This window comes from Podarcis muralis, chromosome 2 (genome assembly GCF_964188315.1).
Source record: "Podarcis muralis chromosome 2, rPodMur119.hap1.1, whole genome shotgun sequence".
Lineage (NCBI taxonomy): Eukaryota > Metazoa > Chordata > Lepidosauria > Squamata > Lacertidae > Podarcis > Podarcis muralis.
Window position 1 is genome coordinate 1,212,595 of NC_135656.1, and position 21,280 is coordinate 1,233,874.

Consider the following 21,280-nt stretch of genomic DNA (forward strand, 5'->3'; position numbering starts at 1 on the left):
ACTTTCCCCCCCTTTTTGCCGCTGAGCTCATTTAAGGCTGGCCTGTTCAGTGTGTGTGCATTTATGTATCACCCACCATGTCAATTTGGTACAACTCAAACGTTGGACCGTTTTTGCAGAGTGGAGTGTGTGTGTGTGTGTGTGCCTAGTATCAGAGACATGGCAAGCTGGAGACTTGCCAAGAGAGAGAACATGCATATGTATCCAATAATGAAGAATTAATTATTTTATGTTAGCCCTGATGAAGATCTTTTAGATTATCCCCAAACTTTCAGGCCCGTTCATAAGATCAGAGCAAAGGTCACATCCAAATCCTAGACTAGGGACCTGTTGTCACTGGCACACTGGCCACCCAAATACTTGAGCTCATGTAATTGCTTGTCTGCTTTATTTTCTTACCTCGTTCTGGTCTCTTGAGGAGCCAACAATGACAAAATTTGCTATCCCTTATATGCGTTCTTGTGGCTTGTTTCAAGGTAACACTTGATCTGATGTCTTTTGTCCTCTTCCAGTGTTTAATTGAAATCTCTTTTCCATCTGACAGGTCAAATGCAGAAACCTTTTGAAGATGCCTCGTTTGCGCTGAGGCCTGGCGAGATGAGCGGACCAGTATTCACAGATTCAGGGATCCATATCATCCTGCGTACAGAGTGAAAGTGCCTTGGCGCGACACACTTGGAAAGGAAAGGGTGGTGGGGAAAAGGAAGAAGAGAACCTTTATTCCAACCCCTCTGTGCGCTCTCTATCCCCGAACAAACTCCATATCTAGCTTTTCAATTTTTTTTATTTTATATATGGAAAAACACACCCTTTGTTTTCATATCTCAGTGCCTCCTTTGGCACCTCAATGCAATGTCTTTCCCCACCTGTAGAGATGCATGGTTAGCCGAGGCAGAAAATGCATTTGAAATTAAGAGACAGCAGCATCTTTCCTAGGCACAGTGAGGAGGATGTTTTAAAGGAAATAAATAAATAAACCCACAGCCACTTGAGTCTGATATTGACGATTTCTCCAGTTCAGGAGACGCGCCTGTGCTGCAGGGTCATACTTCAACGCTTTCTCTCCACATCCAACTTGTAATAGTTATTTATTACAGGGCTCCACTGATGGTGGCAAAACTTAGCTCTTGGTGTTTTAGATAGAAAGAAAATATATTCCACTAGTGTCCACCCTTGTTTAGGTTAAAACGTAATGCCTCCCCCCCCACCCCTATCCTCTTCTCTCGCTTGGAATTCAGGGCATTGAGTTTTCCAGTTGACCAATCATTGCTAAATTGCTCTTGGATCCGTAATGAAAGCCATTATTCTGCAGTATGGCCTGGCAGATTCCCTTTGAATTGTGAATTCAAATAATATATATAGTGCCCTAACTGAGCAATGATAACCCATGCATGGAGCCCACCAGGCTTCTTCATTCACTTCCATAGGGGGGAATTTTCCATGTGTGCAAAGGGATGTGCAGGCGGCATTGCCCCCTCCATGGAAGTGCATGGAAGAGAACTGCTTGTGGGGGAATTTGGAGCGGGTATCTGAGCATGCCCAGGGCTCTGGATCCGGAGGCCCGGCTTTTAACCTGTTGTGTTGGCTTCCAGTATGTTTTCATGTTGACTTAAAACTTGAAGATGCCTTTTAAGGACAAGCAAAGACTTTAGCCATTGATGCCCTTCCCATTCAGCTCTTCCCCCTCCCCAAATTTATACCTGTGTAAAATTATATTACAATTAATTGTATGTTAACCATTCCTGTGTGCAGTTCTTGCTGTTGAAATGCCACCCCAAAGGAAGACCGTTAGACATAGACTTCCAGGTCCCCCCCCCCTTTCCTTTTTTTCAAAGAGGCAGGTCATGATCCATTTGTGGTTTAAGAATACTGTAAAGTCACCCTTTCAGTTATGCTACGTTGCTTTCTGTTTACTAAGATCAGTAGGATTCCTACCAATTTCCTCGCTTTTGGTCTGATGCAAGCAAGCTTTGTGTGTGTATATAGCTGTATAGAGAGTGTGTGTTCAAGTTCTCTTATGCAAGAAGAATTAAAAAAAACCCTCACCTGTTAAAACATCATAGGTTTGACCTTGTCCCTTTCTTTCTTGACATCTCCTTGTATGTATCTCATTTTGTTGTTTCTCTTGCAAGGTTTGATCATAAGCTGGAATTCTTCAGGTATAAATAAATAAAGTTTTTAGTGCAGGCCCCTGCAGCTTGTGAACCACCAATCCCAAATGCCGTTTGCCTAGCCATTCATGGCGACTCCTTTATTACTTGCCAATCTTGTGTGCATGGTGTATGTTGGATTTGCAGTGCTGAGCAACCTGGGGGCGGAGAAGGCTGGTGGGCGGCTGCATATATCTGCTGTGTGGTGTTTGGTTTGGTCACACGCTGGATGGGCAGGCTTGCACTAAAAACCAGATTTGAAGTGTTTATTGGAACAAAACCTTTCTGAGTTGGAAGAGTCCGTGGAAAAGATCAGGTGTTTGTTCCAGGTGTCAAGGAGCCAGTTCACCCAAGGCTGCATGTTGGTAGAGCTGGAGAGGGCTGCTGAGCGGGAGACAGGGTGAGTGGCAAGGGAAAGCTCATGTTTTCCAAGGTGGCCAAATGCCTTCGACTATTATTATTATTAGAATTTGAATTTATATACCACCCTATACCTGGAGGTCTCAGGGCGGTTCACAGAACAATAATAATAATAATAATAATAATAATAAATTTTATTTATATCCCGCCCTCCCCAGCCTTAGCCGGGCTCAGGGCGGCTAACAACAATAAAACACTACAAAAGTACAGCATAAACAACACTCTAAAATCATTCATTCTAAAATTAATTAATTATAGCCACTGGCAGCCATTGGGCCAGAGCTCCGCGAAAATTGCCGAAGGAGGGAGTCAGGCTGTGCCCTAGCCAAAGGCCTGGTGGAACAGCTCTGTCTTGCAGGCCCTGCGGAAAGATGTCAAGTCCCGCAGGGCCCTGGTCTCTTGTGACAGAGTGTTCCACCAGATCGGAGCCACAGCCGAAAAGGCCCTGGCTCTCATTGAGGCCAGCCTAACTTCTCTGTGGCCTGGGACCTTCAAGATGTTTTTATTTGAAGACCGTAAGTTTCTCTGTGGGGCATACCAGGAGAGGCGGTCCCATAGGTACGAGGGTCCTAAGCCGTATAGGGCTTTAAAGGTTAAAACCAGCACCTTAAACCTGATCCTGTACTCCACCGGGAGCCAGTGCAGCTGGTATAGCACCGGGTGAATGTGATCTCGCAGCGAAGACCTCGTAAGGAGTCTCGCTGCAGCATTCTGCACCTGCTGGAGTTTCTGGGTCAGTCTCAAGGGCAGCCCCACGTAGAGCGAGTTACAATAATCCAGTCTGGAGGTGACCGTCGCCTGGATTACAGTGGCTAGGTCAGGGCGAGAGAGGTAAGGAGCCAACTGCTTAGCTTGGCGGAGATGGAAAAATGCCGCCTTTGTTATAGCTGCAATCTGCGCCTCCATGGAAAGGGAGGTGTCGAAGATTACACCCAAACTCTTAACAGACGGTGCTGGCACTAATTGCGCCCCCGCAAGAGATGGGAGTTGCCCCCCCAATCCCATATCGCCCCGTCCCAGCCACAGGACCTCTGTCTTCGAAGGATTTAGCTTCAACCGGCTCCCACGTAACCATCCAGCCACAGCTTCCAAACATCTGGTCAGTGTGTCTGGGGCCGAGTCAGGATGGCCATCCATCAACAGATAGAGTTGGGTGTCATCAGCATACTGATGGCAACCCAGCCCAAAACTCCGAACAAGCTGGGCGAGGGGGCGCATAAAGATGTTGAAAAGCATCGGGGAGAGTATCGCACCCTGAGGTACTCCACATACCAAGGAGTGGCACGATGACAATTCCCCCCCAAGCGCCACCCTCTGTCCCCGACCAGAGAGAAACGAGCGCAGCCATTGAAGGACTGTGCCCTGGATCCCCACGTCGGCAAGGCGGTGGTCCAGAAGTTCATGATCGACCATGTCGAAAGCTGCTGACAGATCTAGAAGAATCAGCAGCCCCGACCCACCCCGATCCAGCTGTCTACGAAGATCATCTGTTAGGGCAACCAGAGCCATCTCAGTCCCATGACCAGCGCGGAAGCCGGACTGGAATGGATCCAGAGCTGATGTTTCATCCAGAAACCCACCAAGCTGTTCAGCAACCGCTCTCTCAATCACCTTACCCAGGAACGGAAGATTCGAAACCGGGCGGTAATTGGATAGATCTAAAGGATCTAATGATGTTTTCTTTAAGAGCGGGCGCACCACTGCCTCCTTCAGTTCCCCTGGGAATGTCCCCGTGCCAAGGGACAAATTGATGATATCCCCCAGGAGGGCCTGCACCTCGTCTGGACACGCTCTAATCAGCCAAGACGGGCACAGGTCAAGAGGACAGGTGGTGGGCTTTCCAGCTCGGAGGAGTCTGTCCACATCGGCTGGGGATATCCGGTCGAAGTGGTCCAATACTGGACCCGAGGACAGTCGAGGGGCCTCCAGTTCCTTTATTGTATCCAAATTGGCAGGGAGGTCATGGCGGAGCAACAAGACCTTCTCCGCAAAAAAGCTCGCAAATGCCTCACAGCTGTGTGTCGAATTGTTATTTAAATTTGGCTGTCCCTCAAGGGACGTTAAAGACCTGATTATACTAAATAATTGCGCTGGGCGAGAGCTAGCGGATGCAATGGAGGCCGAGAAGTATGACTTCTTAGCAGCCTTCACCGCCATCTCGTAGGTTTTCATAAAAGCCCTATAAGATGTTCTTGAGGCTCCGTCACGGGCACCCTGCCATACTCGCTCTAGCCGTCTGAGGTCCCGCTTCATTTTCCGGAGCTCCTCGGTAAACCATGGAGCCCGGTTTCTGCGGGGTCGCAGAGGGCGTTTAGGTGCGATCTCATTGATGGCTGCCAGGAGCTGGGTATTCCAGCCCTCAACAAGCTCAGTCAATGAGTCGCCAGGGGGAGCAAGGTCCCGCAAGGCCTGACGGAATCTATCAGGGTCCATCAGCCTCTGCGGGCGAGCCCAAATTGGCTCGCCACCTAAGCAGGGTGGGGGTGGCAAGTCAATCCTGGCTTTCAGAGCGTAGTGATCAGACCATGGCACCTTCATTGAAGGAGACATGATCACATCTATACCTACGCCAAAGATCAAATCCAGCGTGTGGCCTGCTTGATGTGTGGGGCCCAAAACAAACTGGGAGAGCCCTAGTGTCGCCATGGAAGACACCAGATCCAGAGCCTGTGAGGAGGGAGTGGCATCAGCATGGATGTTAAAGTCCCCCAATACCAATAGGTTAGGGAACTCCAAGGCCCAGCCGGCCACCGCCTCCAATAGGCCTGACAGGGTGGCTGCTGGTGCGCTAGGTGGCCGGTACACCAGCCAGACAGCCAAGCTCTCCTCGGAGCCCCACACTAGGCCAACACATTCAATGCCGGGGATCGATGGCGGTGGTAGAGCCCTGAAAGGACAATTTTCCCGGATTAATAATGCCACTCCTCCCCCCCGACCCACAGTCCGCAACTGGTGGAGGACGGAGAAACCCGGGGGCGCCATCTCTCGTAAGGTAACAGTTTCCCCTTTGCGCACCCAGGTCTCCGTCACACAAGCCAGGTCGACCCCCTGCGAGATAAAGAAATCTCGCAGGGTGGCGGTTTTATTGCCTATAGACCTGGCATTGCACAGCACCAGTGACGGAGGTGAGTAATCCTTGCTCACCCTACCCTCGCCCCTCGGGATGGGGCGCAGATTGGAAGGGGTACGAGCGTATCCATATCTCGATCCCCTTCGCCTATAACATCTGCCCCCATCTCTTGCCCCCAATCTCTTGGACTTGTTCACATTTAGTGGGATTTTTCTCCAAGTCCATTTTAAACAGGAGGCCCTGCCTTCAGCTGCGTGACTAATTTGGTTTGTGTGTGAGAGAGATACATACCAATTCCAATTTGGCAAATTGGGATCTAAGTTTTAATCTTGCTTTGACACCTTCTAAATGTTCCATATTGGAGGTTGGGTGTACATTTAACCTTGAGAGCACCAATTTTTGAAACAAAACTTGGTCTTTTTGATCTTGCATAAATTAGGAATAATTAAATAGGACAATTATGTGCTCCAGACAGAATATATTACCCCCAACGCCCCAAAAACCCCCACACAATTTAGGCAGTGGGATGCCATAAACAGCACAAGCAGCGCATTGGATCTGGCTGGGTCCCAAACCAAACTGGTTAGTTTAGGGTTGACCTGGGATGTGTCTCTTGGCTGAGGCAGCCCTGGGTCACCTGGGTTTGGGTTGAGAGGGGTGGTGTGGTGGCTTGAAAGGGTGACAGGAAATGTGCAGGAAGCCTGTGTAATCTTCCCCCACCCCCAGGGCCACATGCTTAATTTGATTTTAAAACTGTAATTAAACATTGCAAGGCCTCCAGATCAGATCAGGTCCTGGGTTGGAGCAGGGCTGCTCTGAAGCACTGGATCAGGCCTCAAATTGGATTGGGGGAACAGTGTACAGCCCTAACATGGACCCATTACACCAGTGTCAGCAGCACCCAAGATTTGACACTGGCTGTTAACCAAACAACAACAAGAAGAAATTGAATTTTGGGCAATTGACCATTTTAAAGTTGTACACCTTTCTATTTCAATTCAAGTGAAGAAAGACAATTTTTGTGTGCGCTGTGATTTCTGTGAACCCTGGTTCTGAAGCAGCCTGGTGTTTACCAGTAATCCAATGATAGGATTAAATAGAAACATTCATCGGGCCCTTGTCTTCAGTTTAAGAAGCTTCTGCAGAACTGAAACTCATGGAAATAAGTCTCCTGAAATCGTACTCAGTTTCTAACTTGTGCCAGTTGGCTGAAGTCCTGCACTATAATGGAATTTACGGTATGTTTGCAAGGCAGTGTCAGCGGGGATTTGGTGGACCAGATGCAGGCCAGTTGCCATGCAGGGGCTTGCTGTGTAGCAACCTTTCCCATCCTGGTACCCTCCAGAAGTTTGGGATTTCACCTCCCATCTCCCCTACCATTGGTCATTCTGGCTGGGGCTGATGAGAGGTCAACAGCATCTGGGGGGCAGCAGGTTGGGGAAAGTTGTGGGGAGGAAGTTGCCCGAACCATCCCACCCCACGGGCACTCAGTGAGATCATTATTGCATGGTCCCTAGCATTCACTTGGCTGCCTGCATTGGGGGGGTCTTAAATCAAGTCTTTCTGAAAACTTATCTCTTTCCTGTGGCATTCTCGGGAATGCTTGGAGACTCCTCTCTGCAGTGTGGTTGGTGGGAACGAGATAGCATCTCCTTTCCCTGCTCCCACCAGACTCTATAAATTTTAAAACTAGCCCAATTGATTCGTGGCCAGATCCAGGTCAGGTGTTCCTTGGGTTGGCCTGATGTGCGGGGTTGATGTGCTCAGCTAACAAATGACCTTATCGCCTTTTAAATCTTAAATCTCTTAGAATTTCTGAACAACAGGTGCTTCCTGCTAGTAAATAGAGAGTAGCTGTTCTTGTTTTACAGGAGCAACTGAGCCTATGTGTGTCTTGCCAAAGGGCCCACTGAGTTTTTTACAGGTTTTTTACAAGGGGAGATGTACCTTGCCCAATATCACCACCGCAATTTCCCTCACCATCTAAATTTCTTGTGGCGAGGATATTGGAGCATTGGATGGAAGTTTGTATCCATGGCAACTCATTGATTTCTTTATTTTTCTGTATAAATCTCCCAGTAGCAGAGTGACAGGCAGGTGAAATTAGAGGAGTGGAAGCAAATTTACCCCAAATGACCATGATGAGCCCAGGATGAAAGGAGGAGAAAGGGAAATGTGGGTAGCATCATTGATAAAAAGTTGGTAAAATGGCCAGGATTAAATATTGGCAAATGGGTAACTCCTGAAGCAGAGCTTGAGCATGACCTTCTTTTCTGCAACACAGTGCAGTCTTCAACTAATTCTACCCTGTGGGCTGACTAATCAGGATTAACCTCAGTCAAAGATAGCTGTTTAAGCCTTTCTCAGTCTCAAATAGGGAGCACAATCCCCACTGAAATAGAGGGAGAGCTGTGCTTTTTGCATAGCTCATTGATTTCCATGTAGGTTGGGTAGGAGAAGATCCCCTCTGGTTTGCATCCTAGATGGCCGCTGTTGTCTCTCAAACAGGAACAAAACATCTCCAAAGTATTGCCCACAGTGCCTGCAGTGTCCACATTGACACACAATGCTAAACCAAATAATGGCTCAGAGTAAACTCTGCTCCTTCCCGGTGCTTTTGCTCCTGCCCTGCCCTGAGTTAAGCTGTGTTTTGGCTTAGTGTGGCATCCTAGCCCAGGCTTGTAATTTAGTGTGTCCAAACAAGCCACAAGTTGTGAACCATACAACAAATCGTAGCAATTCGCAAGCGAAACCATGAGCCTGGGTTTGTACAGCACGCTAAGCCCAACCATTGCTTGGCATGGAACAGCTGGAGAAGGAGCATCAAAGTACTGTAGTGGCAACCTCTCTAGGAGGTTTGGCTTAGCTTTCCTTGTGATCTGGTCTGGTATGTTAGCAGTGTCTCATCTGGGCAGCAGACAGGCCTAGACTTGCTGAGCTTCAGTCAGATTTGCATCATCTAGCAGGGCCAAATACTATGGAAGTCTTTATAGGAAACTGCTGCAGTCAGAGCAGCCAATATTGGGGCTAGATCAACTCATGTCCTATGTAAAATAATAATAATAAGCATCCTACTCTGTTCACTGTTCTCTGGGCCCTTCTGTCTTTTAAGTATTGAAGAGCTTTCTAAAGATGAGAATTCTGACACATGTTCAGAATTTAAAAGGTATCAGTGAATGAGCTTATCCCTGCTCTATTTGGCTTGAGCCTAGGTAAAAATTTGGAACTGAGTGTTTTAGGGAGCTCTGTGCAAATTTTATATCTGGCTTGTGAGTGAAAACATTTGGCCCCCAATGCTTTTGCCTCCAGCAGGTGTCTAGTTTCTAGGCCTAATTTTAACTGCAGGACAGGATGAAAGCATTTGCTATCTGTTTCGTCCAATAATGTTTCTGACTCTTCCGAAGACTGTTGGGCAGCTTTCTGGCAACTGTTCGTAATTTATTGTTGGGGAGTTCCTGTTCCTGCATCAAGACTGTAGGAAGGTCATCTGGAAATCAGCAGAGGAATTCTCTGTTTCTTTATAGTCACCGTCTTCCAATACCTGTCAAGAGGCATTGACCAGTGGCAGGATTATTTCTGTGTTTGAAGCAGAATTGCAGTTAGGGGAATAGTACAGTTTCCTGCACAACTATTTTCTGGGTCACTTCCATCCAAAGCATGGGTTGGCATACTAAGGCCCGTGGGCCGGATCAGGCCCAATTGCCTTCTAAATCCGGCCTGCGGGCGGTCCGGGAATCGCCGCATGGATCGCCAGCTCGTGGATTGCCAGTGTGTGCGTTCTTTCCCCCTCTCTCTCCCTCACACGGTGGCGGCGGCTCCTCCTCTCTCCCTCCTCCTGGCTTCTCCCCGCCTGCCTAGAGGAGGAAGGGGGCTGGGCTTTGTTGGTGCCAGCCCCTCTCTAGAGCCCTTTCACACACCGCTCATCGTCCCTCCGCCACCATCAGCAACCCCTGCCGCTTGCAAGACAGAGGAGCCGCAGTTGGCTGAGCGCCCCTCTCGAGCAACCACCATCTAAAGCAGCCCCTTTCCGGAGCCCTTTCACGCACCGCTCATCCCGCTGCCACCAGCCTCTGCCGCTCACAAGACACAGGAGCAGTGGTTGGCTGAGCGCCCTCTCGAGTCGCCATTTAAAGCAGCCCCTCTCCGGAGCCCTTTCATGTACTGCTCATCGTCCCTCGTTCTCCCCCCCAAATAGATAGATAGATAGATAGATAGATATAGATATATAGATATATAGATATATATAGATATAGATATTTATTCAAGTTTTACAAAAAGAAAACATAGGTTTACAGAATAGAGAAAATTATAACAAAGATTAACAAACTAAAAAACACACATAAAAAAAGAATAAAAAAGATACAAAATACAAAAAGCAAATAGCTGAAAAGAAGAAATTTAAAAAGAAAATATATCCATTTTTCAATATCTTTGGGCTCATTTACTTGTTTCCTTGACCTCCTCACACCTCCCTTTTTGTATTCCTATTTACAAAAACATTTCAGCAAATCCTTACCCTCTTTCATTTATCTTTACTCTATATCTTAGCTTATTATAACTGTATATTTTCATCCATTATCCATCCATATTTGCATGTTCTTATTAAACTTGTAGCCAATACCACTTATTTTCAATCCAACATCATTTTAACATTCATTAATTTTACAGTATTTCTGCAAGTAGTCTTTAAATTTCTTCCAATCTTCTTCCACCGACTCTTCTCCCTGGTCTCGGATTTTGCCAGTCATTTCTGCCAATTCCATATAGTCTATCACCTTCGTCTGCCATTCTTCCAGTGTGGGTAAATCTTGTGTCTTCCAATACTTTGCAATCAGTATTCTTGCTGCTGTTGTTGCATACATAAAAAAAGTTCTATCCTTCTTTGGCACCAATTGGCCGACTATGCCCAAGAGAAAGGCCTCTGGTTTCTTCAGGAAGGTATATTTAAATACCTTTTTCATTTCATTATAGATCATCTCCCAGAAAGCCTTAATCTTTGGGCACGTCCACCAAAGGTGAAAGAATGTACCTTCAGTTTCTTTACATTTCCAACATTTATTATCGGGCAAATGATAGATTTTTGCAAGCTTGACTGGTGTCATGTACCACCTGTAAATCATTTTCATAATATTCTCTCTTAAGGCATTACATGCCGTAAATTTCATACCTGTGGTCCACAACTGTTCCCAGTCAGCAAACATAATGTTATGTCCAACATCTTGTGCCCATTTAATCATAGCAGATTTCACCGTTTCATCCTGAGTGTTCCATTTTAACAGCAAGTTATACATTCTTTTTTTTTATTTTTTTATTTTTTATAAATATTTTTTATTGAGTTTCTTTTCTTAGGTTCATAAACACAAGATTACAATAAGAAAGTGCAAGAAACAAATACAAAAAAAGTAATAAAAAACAAAAAAAAGGTTATTTCTGTTCAACTTTCAATAGTTTTTTCAGTATTCCAGGTGGACTTCCCCACATCCTCCCGACCCTGCGTTCTTTGCAATAAAAGTTTCAGCAATTTGTTACCTTGTTTCTTAACTTACTGTATCTTTCAGTTATTATGTTTCCGAATTCACAATCTCATATCCCAATCTTTGTACATTTAAGATTAACATAATAAAGTTGATTCATGTTACCACCTCTTTTTTCTTGTCTTAATTTTCAGTTTACCTAATCAAGTTGCTAAAGCAAAAATTTCCTAATCGTGCATATTTCTTAACATTCATACAACTTATAATGTTTTTGCAAGTAGTCCTTAAATTTTTTCCAGTCCTCTTCCATTGTTTCCTCTCCCAGATCTCGGATTCTGCCAGTCATTTCAGCTAGTTGCATATAGTCCATCAACTGCGTCTGCCACTCCTCCAGCGTGGGTAGATCTTGAGTCTTCCAGTGCTTTGCAAGAAGAATTCTTGCTGCTGTGACAGCGTACATAAACAAAGTTCTGTCCTTCTTTGACACCCTCTGGTCCACCATGCCCAATAGGAAGGCCTCTGGTTTCTTAGGGAAGGTATACCTAAATACCTTTTTTAACTCATTGTGGATCATTTCCCAGTAGGCTTTCACTCTTGGGCAGGTCCACCAAAGGTGAAAGAATGTCCCTTCTGCCTCCTTACATTTCCAACATTTATTATCAGACATATGGTATATCTTAGCTAGCTTGACTGGGGTCATGTACCACCGGTATATCATTTTCATAATGTTTTCTTTCAAGGCATTACATGCCGTAAACTTCATACCGGTGTTCCATAACCTTTCCCAGTCTTCAAACATAATGTTGTGTCCAATATCCTGTGCCCATTTTATCATGGCAGATTTAACTGTCTCATCCTGTGTATTCCACTTAAGCAGCAAATTATACATTTTCGATAATATCTTAGTTTTTGGTTCTAACAATTCTGTCTCTAATTTCGATTTTTCCACTTGGAAACCAACTTTTTTATCTATTTTAAACACCTCTTGGATTTGAGCATAGTGTAACCAGTCCCACACCTTATCTTTTAACTTGTCTTGGCTCTGCAGCCTCCAATTGTCTCCAGTTTTTTCAATTATTTCCCAATATTTTGGCCAGTAGGCCTCCATATTGGGTCTTTTTCTAGCCTTGGCCTCTACCGGTGATAGCCACCTCGGGTTCTTGCTCTCCAGTAAGTCTTTCTATTTTAACCAGACCGCGAAAATTGCTCTTCTGACAATATGGTTTTTAAAGAGTTTATGAGCTTTAACCTTGTCGTACCACAAATATGCATGCCAACCAAAAGCATTATCAAACCCTTCCAGATCCAGGACATCAGTGTTCTCCAGCAAAAACCAATCCTTCAACCAGCAGAAGGCTGCAGATTCATAGTACAACCTCATGTCCGGCAGGGCAAACCCCCCTCTTTCTTTCGAATCAGTTAGTATTTTAAACTTTATTCGGGGCTTTTTGCCCTGCCAGACAAACTTAGATATATCCCTATGCCACTTTCCAAAACATTCCACTCTGTCCACGATCTGTAGGGCCTGAAACAGAAATAGCATTTTCGGCAATACATTCATCTTTATAGCTGCAATTCTACCCAACAAGGAAAGTTTCAATCTTGACCAAATTTCCAAATCCTTCTTAATTTCTGACCAACATTTTTCGTAATTGTCCTTGAATAAATTCAAGTTTTTAGCAGTCAAATGAACCCCTAGGTACTTCACTTTTTAAACAACACTTAGTTCTGTTTCTTTCTGGAACCCATCTGTTTCTGTGTGTGTCAAATTTTTAGCCAAAACCTTGGTCTTTTGCTTGTTTAACTTAAATCCCGCCACCCGACCAAATTCATGAATCAGTTCTAGAACTCTTTTTGTACTAGATACTGGCTCCTGTAATGTTAAAACCAAGTCATCTGCAAATGCTTTCAATTTATATTGTTTCACTCCGACCAGCAAGTTATACATTCTTGAAAGTATCTTAGTTTTGGGATCTAACAGTTCTGTTTCCAATTTTGATTTTTCCACCTGGAAGCCAATTTTTTTATCCAGATTATAAGCCTCTCTTATTTGATAATAATGAAGCCAGTCTCGCACTTTGTCTTTTAATTTCTCAAAACTCTGCAGTTTCAATTTGTCTCCTCCTTGCTCCAAAATTTCCCAATATTTCGGCCACTTGGCCTCCATATTGAGCTTTTTCTGAGCCTTTGCTTCCATCGGTGACAACCACCTTGGGGTTTTATTCTCAAATAAGTCTTTATCTCTTGTCCAGACATTAAACAATGCTTTCCTGACAATATAGTTTTTAAATGCTTTATGTGCTTTAACCTTGTCGTACCACAAGTATGCATGCCACCCAAAAACATTATTAAAACCTTCTAAATCCAAAATGTCTGTGTTCTCAAGAAGCAGCCATTCTTTTAAACAGCAGAATGCTGCTGATTCATAATAAAGTTTAAAGTCTTGCAGGGCAAATCCACCTCTTTCCTTTGCATCAGTTAATATTTTAAATTTTATTCTGGGCTTCTTGCCCTGCCAGACAAATCTAGAAATATCTCTCTGCCACTTCTTGAAACAGTCCATTTTGTCCAAAACTTGTAGTGATTGAAACAGAAATAACATTCTTGGCAATACATTCATCGTTATAGCCGCAATTCGCCCCAACAAGGAAAGCTTCAAATTTGACCATATTTCTAGGTCCTTTTTCACTTCTGACCAGCATTTTTCATGTTGTTGTTGTTTAGTCGTTTAGTCGTGTCCGACTCTTCGTGACCCCATGGACCAGAGCACGCCAGGCACCTCTGTCCTCCACTACCTCCCGCAGTTTGGTCAAACTCATGCTGGTAACCTCAAAAATGCTATCCAACCATCCCCTTCATGGATCACTGCCTTGCCGTGGCGAAGGGGCTTGAAGAACTCAGAGAAGCTATGAACTATGCCGAGCAGGGCACACAAGATGAACAGGTCATAGTGGAGAGTTTTGACCAAACGTGATCCACCTGGAGGAGGAACCGGCAAGCCACTCCAGTATCCTTGCCAAGAAAACTCCATGGACAAAGACAACAGGCATTTTTCATAGTTGTCTTTAAATAAATTCCCATTTTTAGCTGTCATGTTAATCCCCAGGTATTTTACTTTCTTAACCAATGTTAAACCTGTCTCATTCTGAAACCTCTCTTTCTCAATTGGTGTTAAATTTTTCTCAAGAACTTTAGTTTTTGATTTGTTCAACTTAAATCCTGCCACATGACCAAATTCTTCAATCATTTCTAATACTCTTTTAGTACTAGATTCTGGCTCCTGTAATGTCAATACTAAATCATCTGCAAAAGCTTTCAGTTTATATTGTTTAGCTCCGACCTTTATACCTTTGATCAGATGGTCCCTTCTGATCATATTTAGTAAAACCTCCAGGACCGAAATAAAGAGTAATGGGGACATTGGGCAACCTTGTCGTGTCCCTTTCTCTATCTTAAATTCCTCTGTCACCACATTGTTAACTATAAGTTTGGCCTTTTGTTCTGAGTAAATTGCACTTATACCATTTTCAAACCCTTGACCAACCCCCATCCCCTGAAGATTTTTCTTCATGAAACTCCAAGAAATATTGTCAAAGGCTTTCTCTGCATCCACAAAAATTAAAACTGCTTTAGTGTTGATGTCCACTTGCAACTTCTCCAAAATGTTAATTATGTTCCTCGTATTATCATACAAGTGTCTGCCTGGGAGAAAACCAGCTTGGTCCTTGTGAATCTCTTCCACTAATACTCTTTTTAATCTTTTGGCCAAAATGTCAGCAAAAATTTTGTAATCCACATTAAGCAGGGATATGGGGCGGTAGTTCTTAAGTTGTGTCTTTTCAGACTCAGTTTTCGGTATAAGTGTAATATATGCTTCTTTCCACGACTCTGGCGCTTTTCACCCCTCCAAAATTTCATTACAAACCTCCTTTAGTGGTTTAATTATCCAGTCCTTCAAAGTTCTGTAGTATTTTGAGGTTAAACCATCCGGCCCTGGAGATTTGCCCAACTGCATATTCTGAATAGAATTTTCTCCAGGGAAGATTCTGGAGCAGATCATTAAGCAAACAGTCTGTGAGCACCTAGAAAGGAATGCTGTGATCACCAATAGTCAGCATGGATTTCTGAAAAATAAGTCATGTCAGACTAACCTGATCTCGTTTTTTGACAGAATTACAAGCCTGGTAGATGAAGGGAACGCAGTGGATGTAGCCTACCTTGATTTCAGCAAGGCATTTGACAAGGTGCCCCATGATATTCTTGTAAAGAAGCTGGTAAAATGCGGTCTTGACTATGCTACCACTCAGTGGATTTGTAACTGGCTGACTGACCGAACCCAAAGGGTGCTCATCAATGGTTCCTCCTCATCCTGGAGAAGAATGACTAATGGGGTGCCACAGGGTTCTGTCTTGGGCCCGGTCTTATTCAACATCTTTATCAACGACTTGGATGATGGACTCAAGGGCATCCTGATCAAATTTGCAGATGACACCAAACTGGGAGGGGTGGCTAACACCCCAGAGGACAGGATCACACTTCAAAACGACCTTGACAGATTAGAGAACTGGGCCAAAACAAACAAGATGAACTTTAACAGGGAGAAATGTAAAGTATTGCACTTGGGCAAAAAAAAAAAATGAGAGGCACAAATACAAGATGGGGGACACCTGGCTTGAGAGCAGTACATGTGAAAAGGATCTAGGAGTCTTAGTTGACCACAAACTTGACATGAGCCAACAGTGTGACGCGGCAGCTAAAAAAGCCAATGCAATTCTGGGCTGCATCAATAGGAGTATAGCATCTAGATCAAGGGAAGTAATAGTGCCACTGTATTCTGCTCTGGTCAGACCTCACCTGGAGTACTGTGTCCAGTTCTGGGCACCACAGTTCAAGAAGGACACTGACAAACTGGAACGTTTGTCCCTCATTACAGTCTGGAACGTTTTCCCCTGGAAAACTGGAACGTTTTTCCCTCATTACAGTCGATCAGGTATATGAAGACGAGCAGCAAAGTCAGTCCTCAGGGAATGTGCAGGCGACCTTGGAACTGTGTCCAGTTCTGGGCACCACAGTTCAAGAAGGACACTGACAAACTGGAACGTGTCCAGAGGAGGGCAACCAAAATGGTCAAAGGCCTGGAAACGATGCCTTATGAGGAACGGCTAAGGGAGCTGGGCATGTTTAGCCTGGAGAAGAGGAGGTTAAGGGGTGATATGATAGCCATGTTCAAATATATAAAAGGATGTCACATAGAGGAGGGAGAAAGGTTGTTTTCTGCTGCTCCAGAGAAGCGGACACGGAGCAATGGATTCAAACTACAAGAAAGAAGATTCCACCTAAACATTAGGAAGAACTTCCTGACAGTAAGAGCTGTTCGACAGTGGAATTTGCTGCCAAGGAGTGTGGTGGAGTCTCCTTCTTTGGAGGTCTTTAAGCAGAGGCTTGACATCCATATGTCAGGAGTGCTCTGACGGTGTTTCCTGCTTGGCAGGGGGTTGGACTCGATGGCCCTTGTGGTCTCTTCCAACTCTATGATTCTATGATTCTATGTGTCCAAAGGAGGGCAACCAAAATGGTCAAAGGCCTGGAAACGATGCCTTATGAGGAACGGCTAAGGGAGCTGGGCATGTTTAGCCTGTAGAAGAGGAGGTTAAGGGGTGATATGATAGCCATGTTCAAATATATAAAAGGATGTCACATAGAGGAGGGAGAAAGGTTGTTTTCTGCTGCTCCAGAGAAGCGGACACGGAGCAATGGATCCAAACTACAAGAAAGAAGAGTCCACCTAAACATTAGGAAGAACTTCCTGACAGTAAGAGCTGTTCGACAGTGGAATTTGCTACCAAGGAGTGTGGTGGAGTCTCCTTCTTTGGAGGTCTTTAAGCAGAGGCTTGACAACCATATGGCAGGAGTGCTCTGATGGTGTTTCCTGCTTGGCAGGGGGTTGGACTCGATGGCCCTTGTGGTCTCTTCCAACTCTATGATTCTATAATGGCACCTTCTACCTCCTGTTCTGTAATTTTATAATTCAGCATTGTCTTGTTTTCTTGAGAGATTTTTTGTAATCCATTTGTTTTTAAGAATTGGTCTATATCAAACTCTTTCTGTGGCCCTTGTGTATATAACTGTTTGAAGTACCTCTGGAAACATTTTCTAATTTCCACTGGATTCTGAATGTTCTTTCCTTCCACTTCCAGATTGGTAATAGTGTTAAGCTTTTGTCTTTTTTTCATTTGCCAAGCTAACAGTTTCCCACATTTATTAGCCGATTCAAAAGTCCTTTGTCTCATTTGTTTAATTTTCCATTCAATTTCCTGATTCGTCATCTTCATATATTGCACTTGATATAACTTTATATCTCTCAGAATCTCTTGTGAATTTGGTTTCACTCTCAATTTCTTCTCACCCTCTTTTATTTTTTCCTATTTTTTTTCTTTTTTCTCATTTTGAGCTCTCTTTTTTATTGAATTCTGTTGAATCAGAAACCCCCTCATAACTGCTTTACTTGCGTCCCAGATTACTCTTTTTTCAATGGTGGTGTTCAAATTTATCTCAAAATAGTCTCTCAAAGTTTTTTGGGCCTTCTTAATAACCTCTTGATCTCTAAACAAGGTGTCATTCATCCTCCATCTGAAGGAACCGGTTGGTGTTAATTTCATCTCCATTTTCACGGCATTATGGTCGGAGCACGTTTTAGGGCAGATCTCTACTTTTCGAATCTTAGGTGCCAGTCCTCTAGTTATCCAGATTTGGTCAATTCTTGTCCATGTCATTTTGGCTTCAGAAAAGAAGGTTCCCTCTCTACCCAAGGGATTCCTAGTTCTCCAAGTGTCAATCAAGTCCATATTGTCAGTCAGTTCAAAAAAAGTTTTTGGTAGTCTGCCATCTTTAGTAACTACCTGTCTCTGCGACTTGTCCATGTTTGTGGATACCACTCCATTCATATCTCCCATCAAAATAATGTTATAGTCCATGTAATCCAGCAAAGTCTCATGCAACTTCTTAAAGAATTCAGATTTCCCCTCGTTCGGTGCATATACTCCTACTATCAAAAAATTTTCTCCTTGTGTTTGAATTTCAATTGCTACAAATCTTCCTTGATCATCTTTAAAAACAAATTTCGGTGATAGGCTCTCTTTTGCATAAATAACTACTCCTTGCTTTTTAACCTTGTCCGATGAAATAAACTCTTGGCCCAGTCTTTTATTAATCAGAATTTTCCTATGTAGCCTTATCACATGTGTTTCCTGTAAACAAATCAGGTCCAATTGTTCTCTTTTCAATAAATGGAAGACTTTTTTCCTTTTCTCCGGGGAATTCAGTCTATGAATGTTCCAGCTAAATAGTTGCAGAGACATGATGTATTTAAATCACTTCTCCTCCAACTGCTCCCAATAGATCCTCTTGTTCTGACGGTGGTATCACTTTCTCTAACAGTCCCAAAGGTAGTGGTGCTTTGTCTAGTATTCCTGGTCTTAGGGCTCTTAGCTCTTCTTCACCTTCTTTTTGCAAGTCTTCTCCGTGGTCTCTCAGAAATTTTTCTTTATCCTCCACTGATCTTATTTTAAACTTTTTACCTTTATAGGTAAAAGATAGTCCTTGGGGGAATATAGTCTGGCCCCCCACAAGGTCTGAGGGACAGTGGACCAGCCCCCTGCTGAAAAAGTTTGAGGACCCCTGATCCAAAGGGTTCTCCGAATCCACACTGAAAAAGGCTAGAAGATGAAGATCATAGAATCATAGAGTTGGAATAGACCACAAGGGCCATCGAGTCCAACCCCCTGCCAAGCAGGAAACACCATCAGAGCACTCCTGACATATGGTTGTCAAGCCTCTGATGTTGAATCCACACTGAAAAAGGCTAGAAGATATAGAACCACCACCTGGGAGTTCTTACAGGATTGTGACCTCTTTCCACAGGATTAAGGTGAAACATCATTTGTGCTTTCATTTTCCTTATGATGATCTATAAAAGGGCTGTGCTTTGAGAAAATGGCAAACTCTGAGTGTAAGATTCATCCTGGAACTCTGGATTTCGTTTTAGTTGTACTAAAGTACTGGGGCTTTCTTAGTTCATGTAGATTTAGGCTGGGAGATGTAACAGCAGTAAATGATAGGTGTTAGGTCAAAGGAGAAGGGGTGGTAGCTCAGTAGCAGAACACATGTTTTCCATATAGATCACAGATTTTATCTGTGATACCTCTGAATTTTTATTTTTTTATGGACCGAAGAGCAAATAATGTGAAAGTGGGTTGGAACAGGTGTAGAGAACTGTTGAACTACAACTCCCATCAGTCCAGCCATCATGGTCAATGACCAGGGATGATGGGAATTATCAGTCAACAACATCTGATGGGCCAAAGGTTCCCCATACCTGGGCCAGAATCTAGACCCTAGAGGAGGGGTGGGGGACCTACAGAGCCCATCATCCCTGGCCTTGCTGGAGTCCAGCCATATCTGGAGGGCCACAGGTTCCCGATACCTGTGCTAGATGGATAAATAGTCTGACCTGAAATAAGGCAGCTCCTTCGTATGTCCCCTGATATGTGACCGTGTTGCAAGCACCACTCTCAGTCTTTGCAATTGTTTGCTTGGTTTCTTCTAATCCAGTGTTTTCTGGCTGCTTGACTTCACAGCCTTCACGGATTTCCCCTGCACTTGTCTGTGTGCAACATGCAAAGTAGAGTTGCCAACTGATTGGGAGGAAACTGGCCTGGCCTGCTTTTAAGCCTCTAACAACCTCTTGACCTGCAGAAATATACAGGTGAGGCTATTCAGAGCATGGAAATGAGCTATGTGCCATCCTGCTAATATCAGCACATCATGCTGCCATCAAGGCCTCTTGAGGGCAGTTACTGGTAACGAGGTTGGTAAGCTCAGCAGCAAGGCTTCCAAGTGGGAGGAAGATTAAGATGGTGAGCTTTAATTTTAAAGGAGTCTGCCTGAGAGAGAGAAGGCAGAGACTCTTAAAGACTTACATATCTTTAGAAGACAAGCCAATGTTTAGGTTATACGTTAAAAGGCTATATATACAATCTGTGTTTCTGCTAGGCTACGAGAGACAAATTGAACTAGCTTTCTGGGAGAACAGCAATTAAACACAAATGAAAAATACTCTCCTTGCTCAAGCTAACTCCCAGAAAACTATCTTTAAAGAATGGAAAGAGCTGCTTTAGAAGAGCAATGTGATTTCACATGGTTTTGTGGCAAATAGGTTGGTGGCTGGCCTAAGGCAGAAATTCCCAAACTCTTTTCTCCCAAGCAGACTTTTAGTGCCTTTTAAAATAATCCAAGTCTCCTGTGAGCCCAAAGTCTCCCCTCACAGAGAAGGCAGCCATTTGTGGCTCCAAGTAATGGGCTGCTCCTGCCCTGATTCCTACCAGTTGGTGTCTTAGCTGGTAGAAGGCAACTGTGCTGTGGCTCCGCATTGGGCGTCCATCACCTCAGCGACTCCTGAAGTGGAGAAAAGCAGCAGGACGAGCAGTTCTCCAAGGAAGTTCCCCATCTAGTCTGCTTTCAGATGGTTAAAGGGTGGGGGTGGAGGTGACCCCGTCACTCCGGGCAAATCTAGCTCATCCATCAGTGTTGACACAGCCTAAAAGAGCAGTCCTTTGGGGAGTGTAAGAAATGAATGTTCCCCCAAACAATTTTAATAAAAGAAAAAAGTGCTCCAGGTATCAGAAGTCACCACTCCAAGGAAACATTTTGGATTTTTTTCACAACAGTAGCTTTTTCAAGAGCAGGTGGGATAAGCTCCCTTTAGCAAATTGTATCCCCATCTCAAGTTACTTTTGGTTAGGCAAGATATTAGAACCTTGTTTTCTTGAAAAAAAACTTCAAATTTCTTGAAAACTGTTCCACAAAACCCAGTAACTTCTGGCTTTTGGTGTCTGAAAAAGTGTGCATGCACACGAAAGCTTATACCCAGAACAAACTTAGTTGGTCTCTAAGGTGCTATTGGACAATTTTTTTAATATTCTGGCTTTTAGTCTGTTTTAGGTCATAGGCATTGATATCAATCATAATAGGATAATCATAACCCCAAAGGTTAGTATTTACCCAAAGGTGAAATGTCATCTGCATTTTTAAAGCTGTATTTAGGCAAAACACAACAACCAGCTAGAATCTGAAGAACAGAAAATAAAGTAAAAGTTAGAACTTGAATA

The 21,280-nt window shown here is 44.0% G+C and overlaps 1 protein-coding gene across 1 annotated transcript in view; it reads left to right on the top strand.

Moving 5' to 3' along the window:
• Window positions 1-2,060, top strand: part of PIN1 (peptidylprolyl cis/trans isomerase, NIMA-interacting 1) — a 38,341-nt gene extending 36,281 nt beyond the window's left edge. Inside the window, exon 4 of the mRNA XM_028721173.2 lies at window positions 545-2,060. Within this exon, the coding sequence (XP_028577006.1) occupies window positions 545-654 (110 nt within the window). The 3' untranslated portion in view covers window positions 655-2,060. The remainder of the gene's footprint in view (window positions 1-544) is intronic.
• The last annotated feature ends 19,220 nt before the right edge of the window (window positions 2,061-21,280 follow it).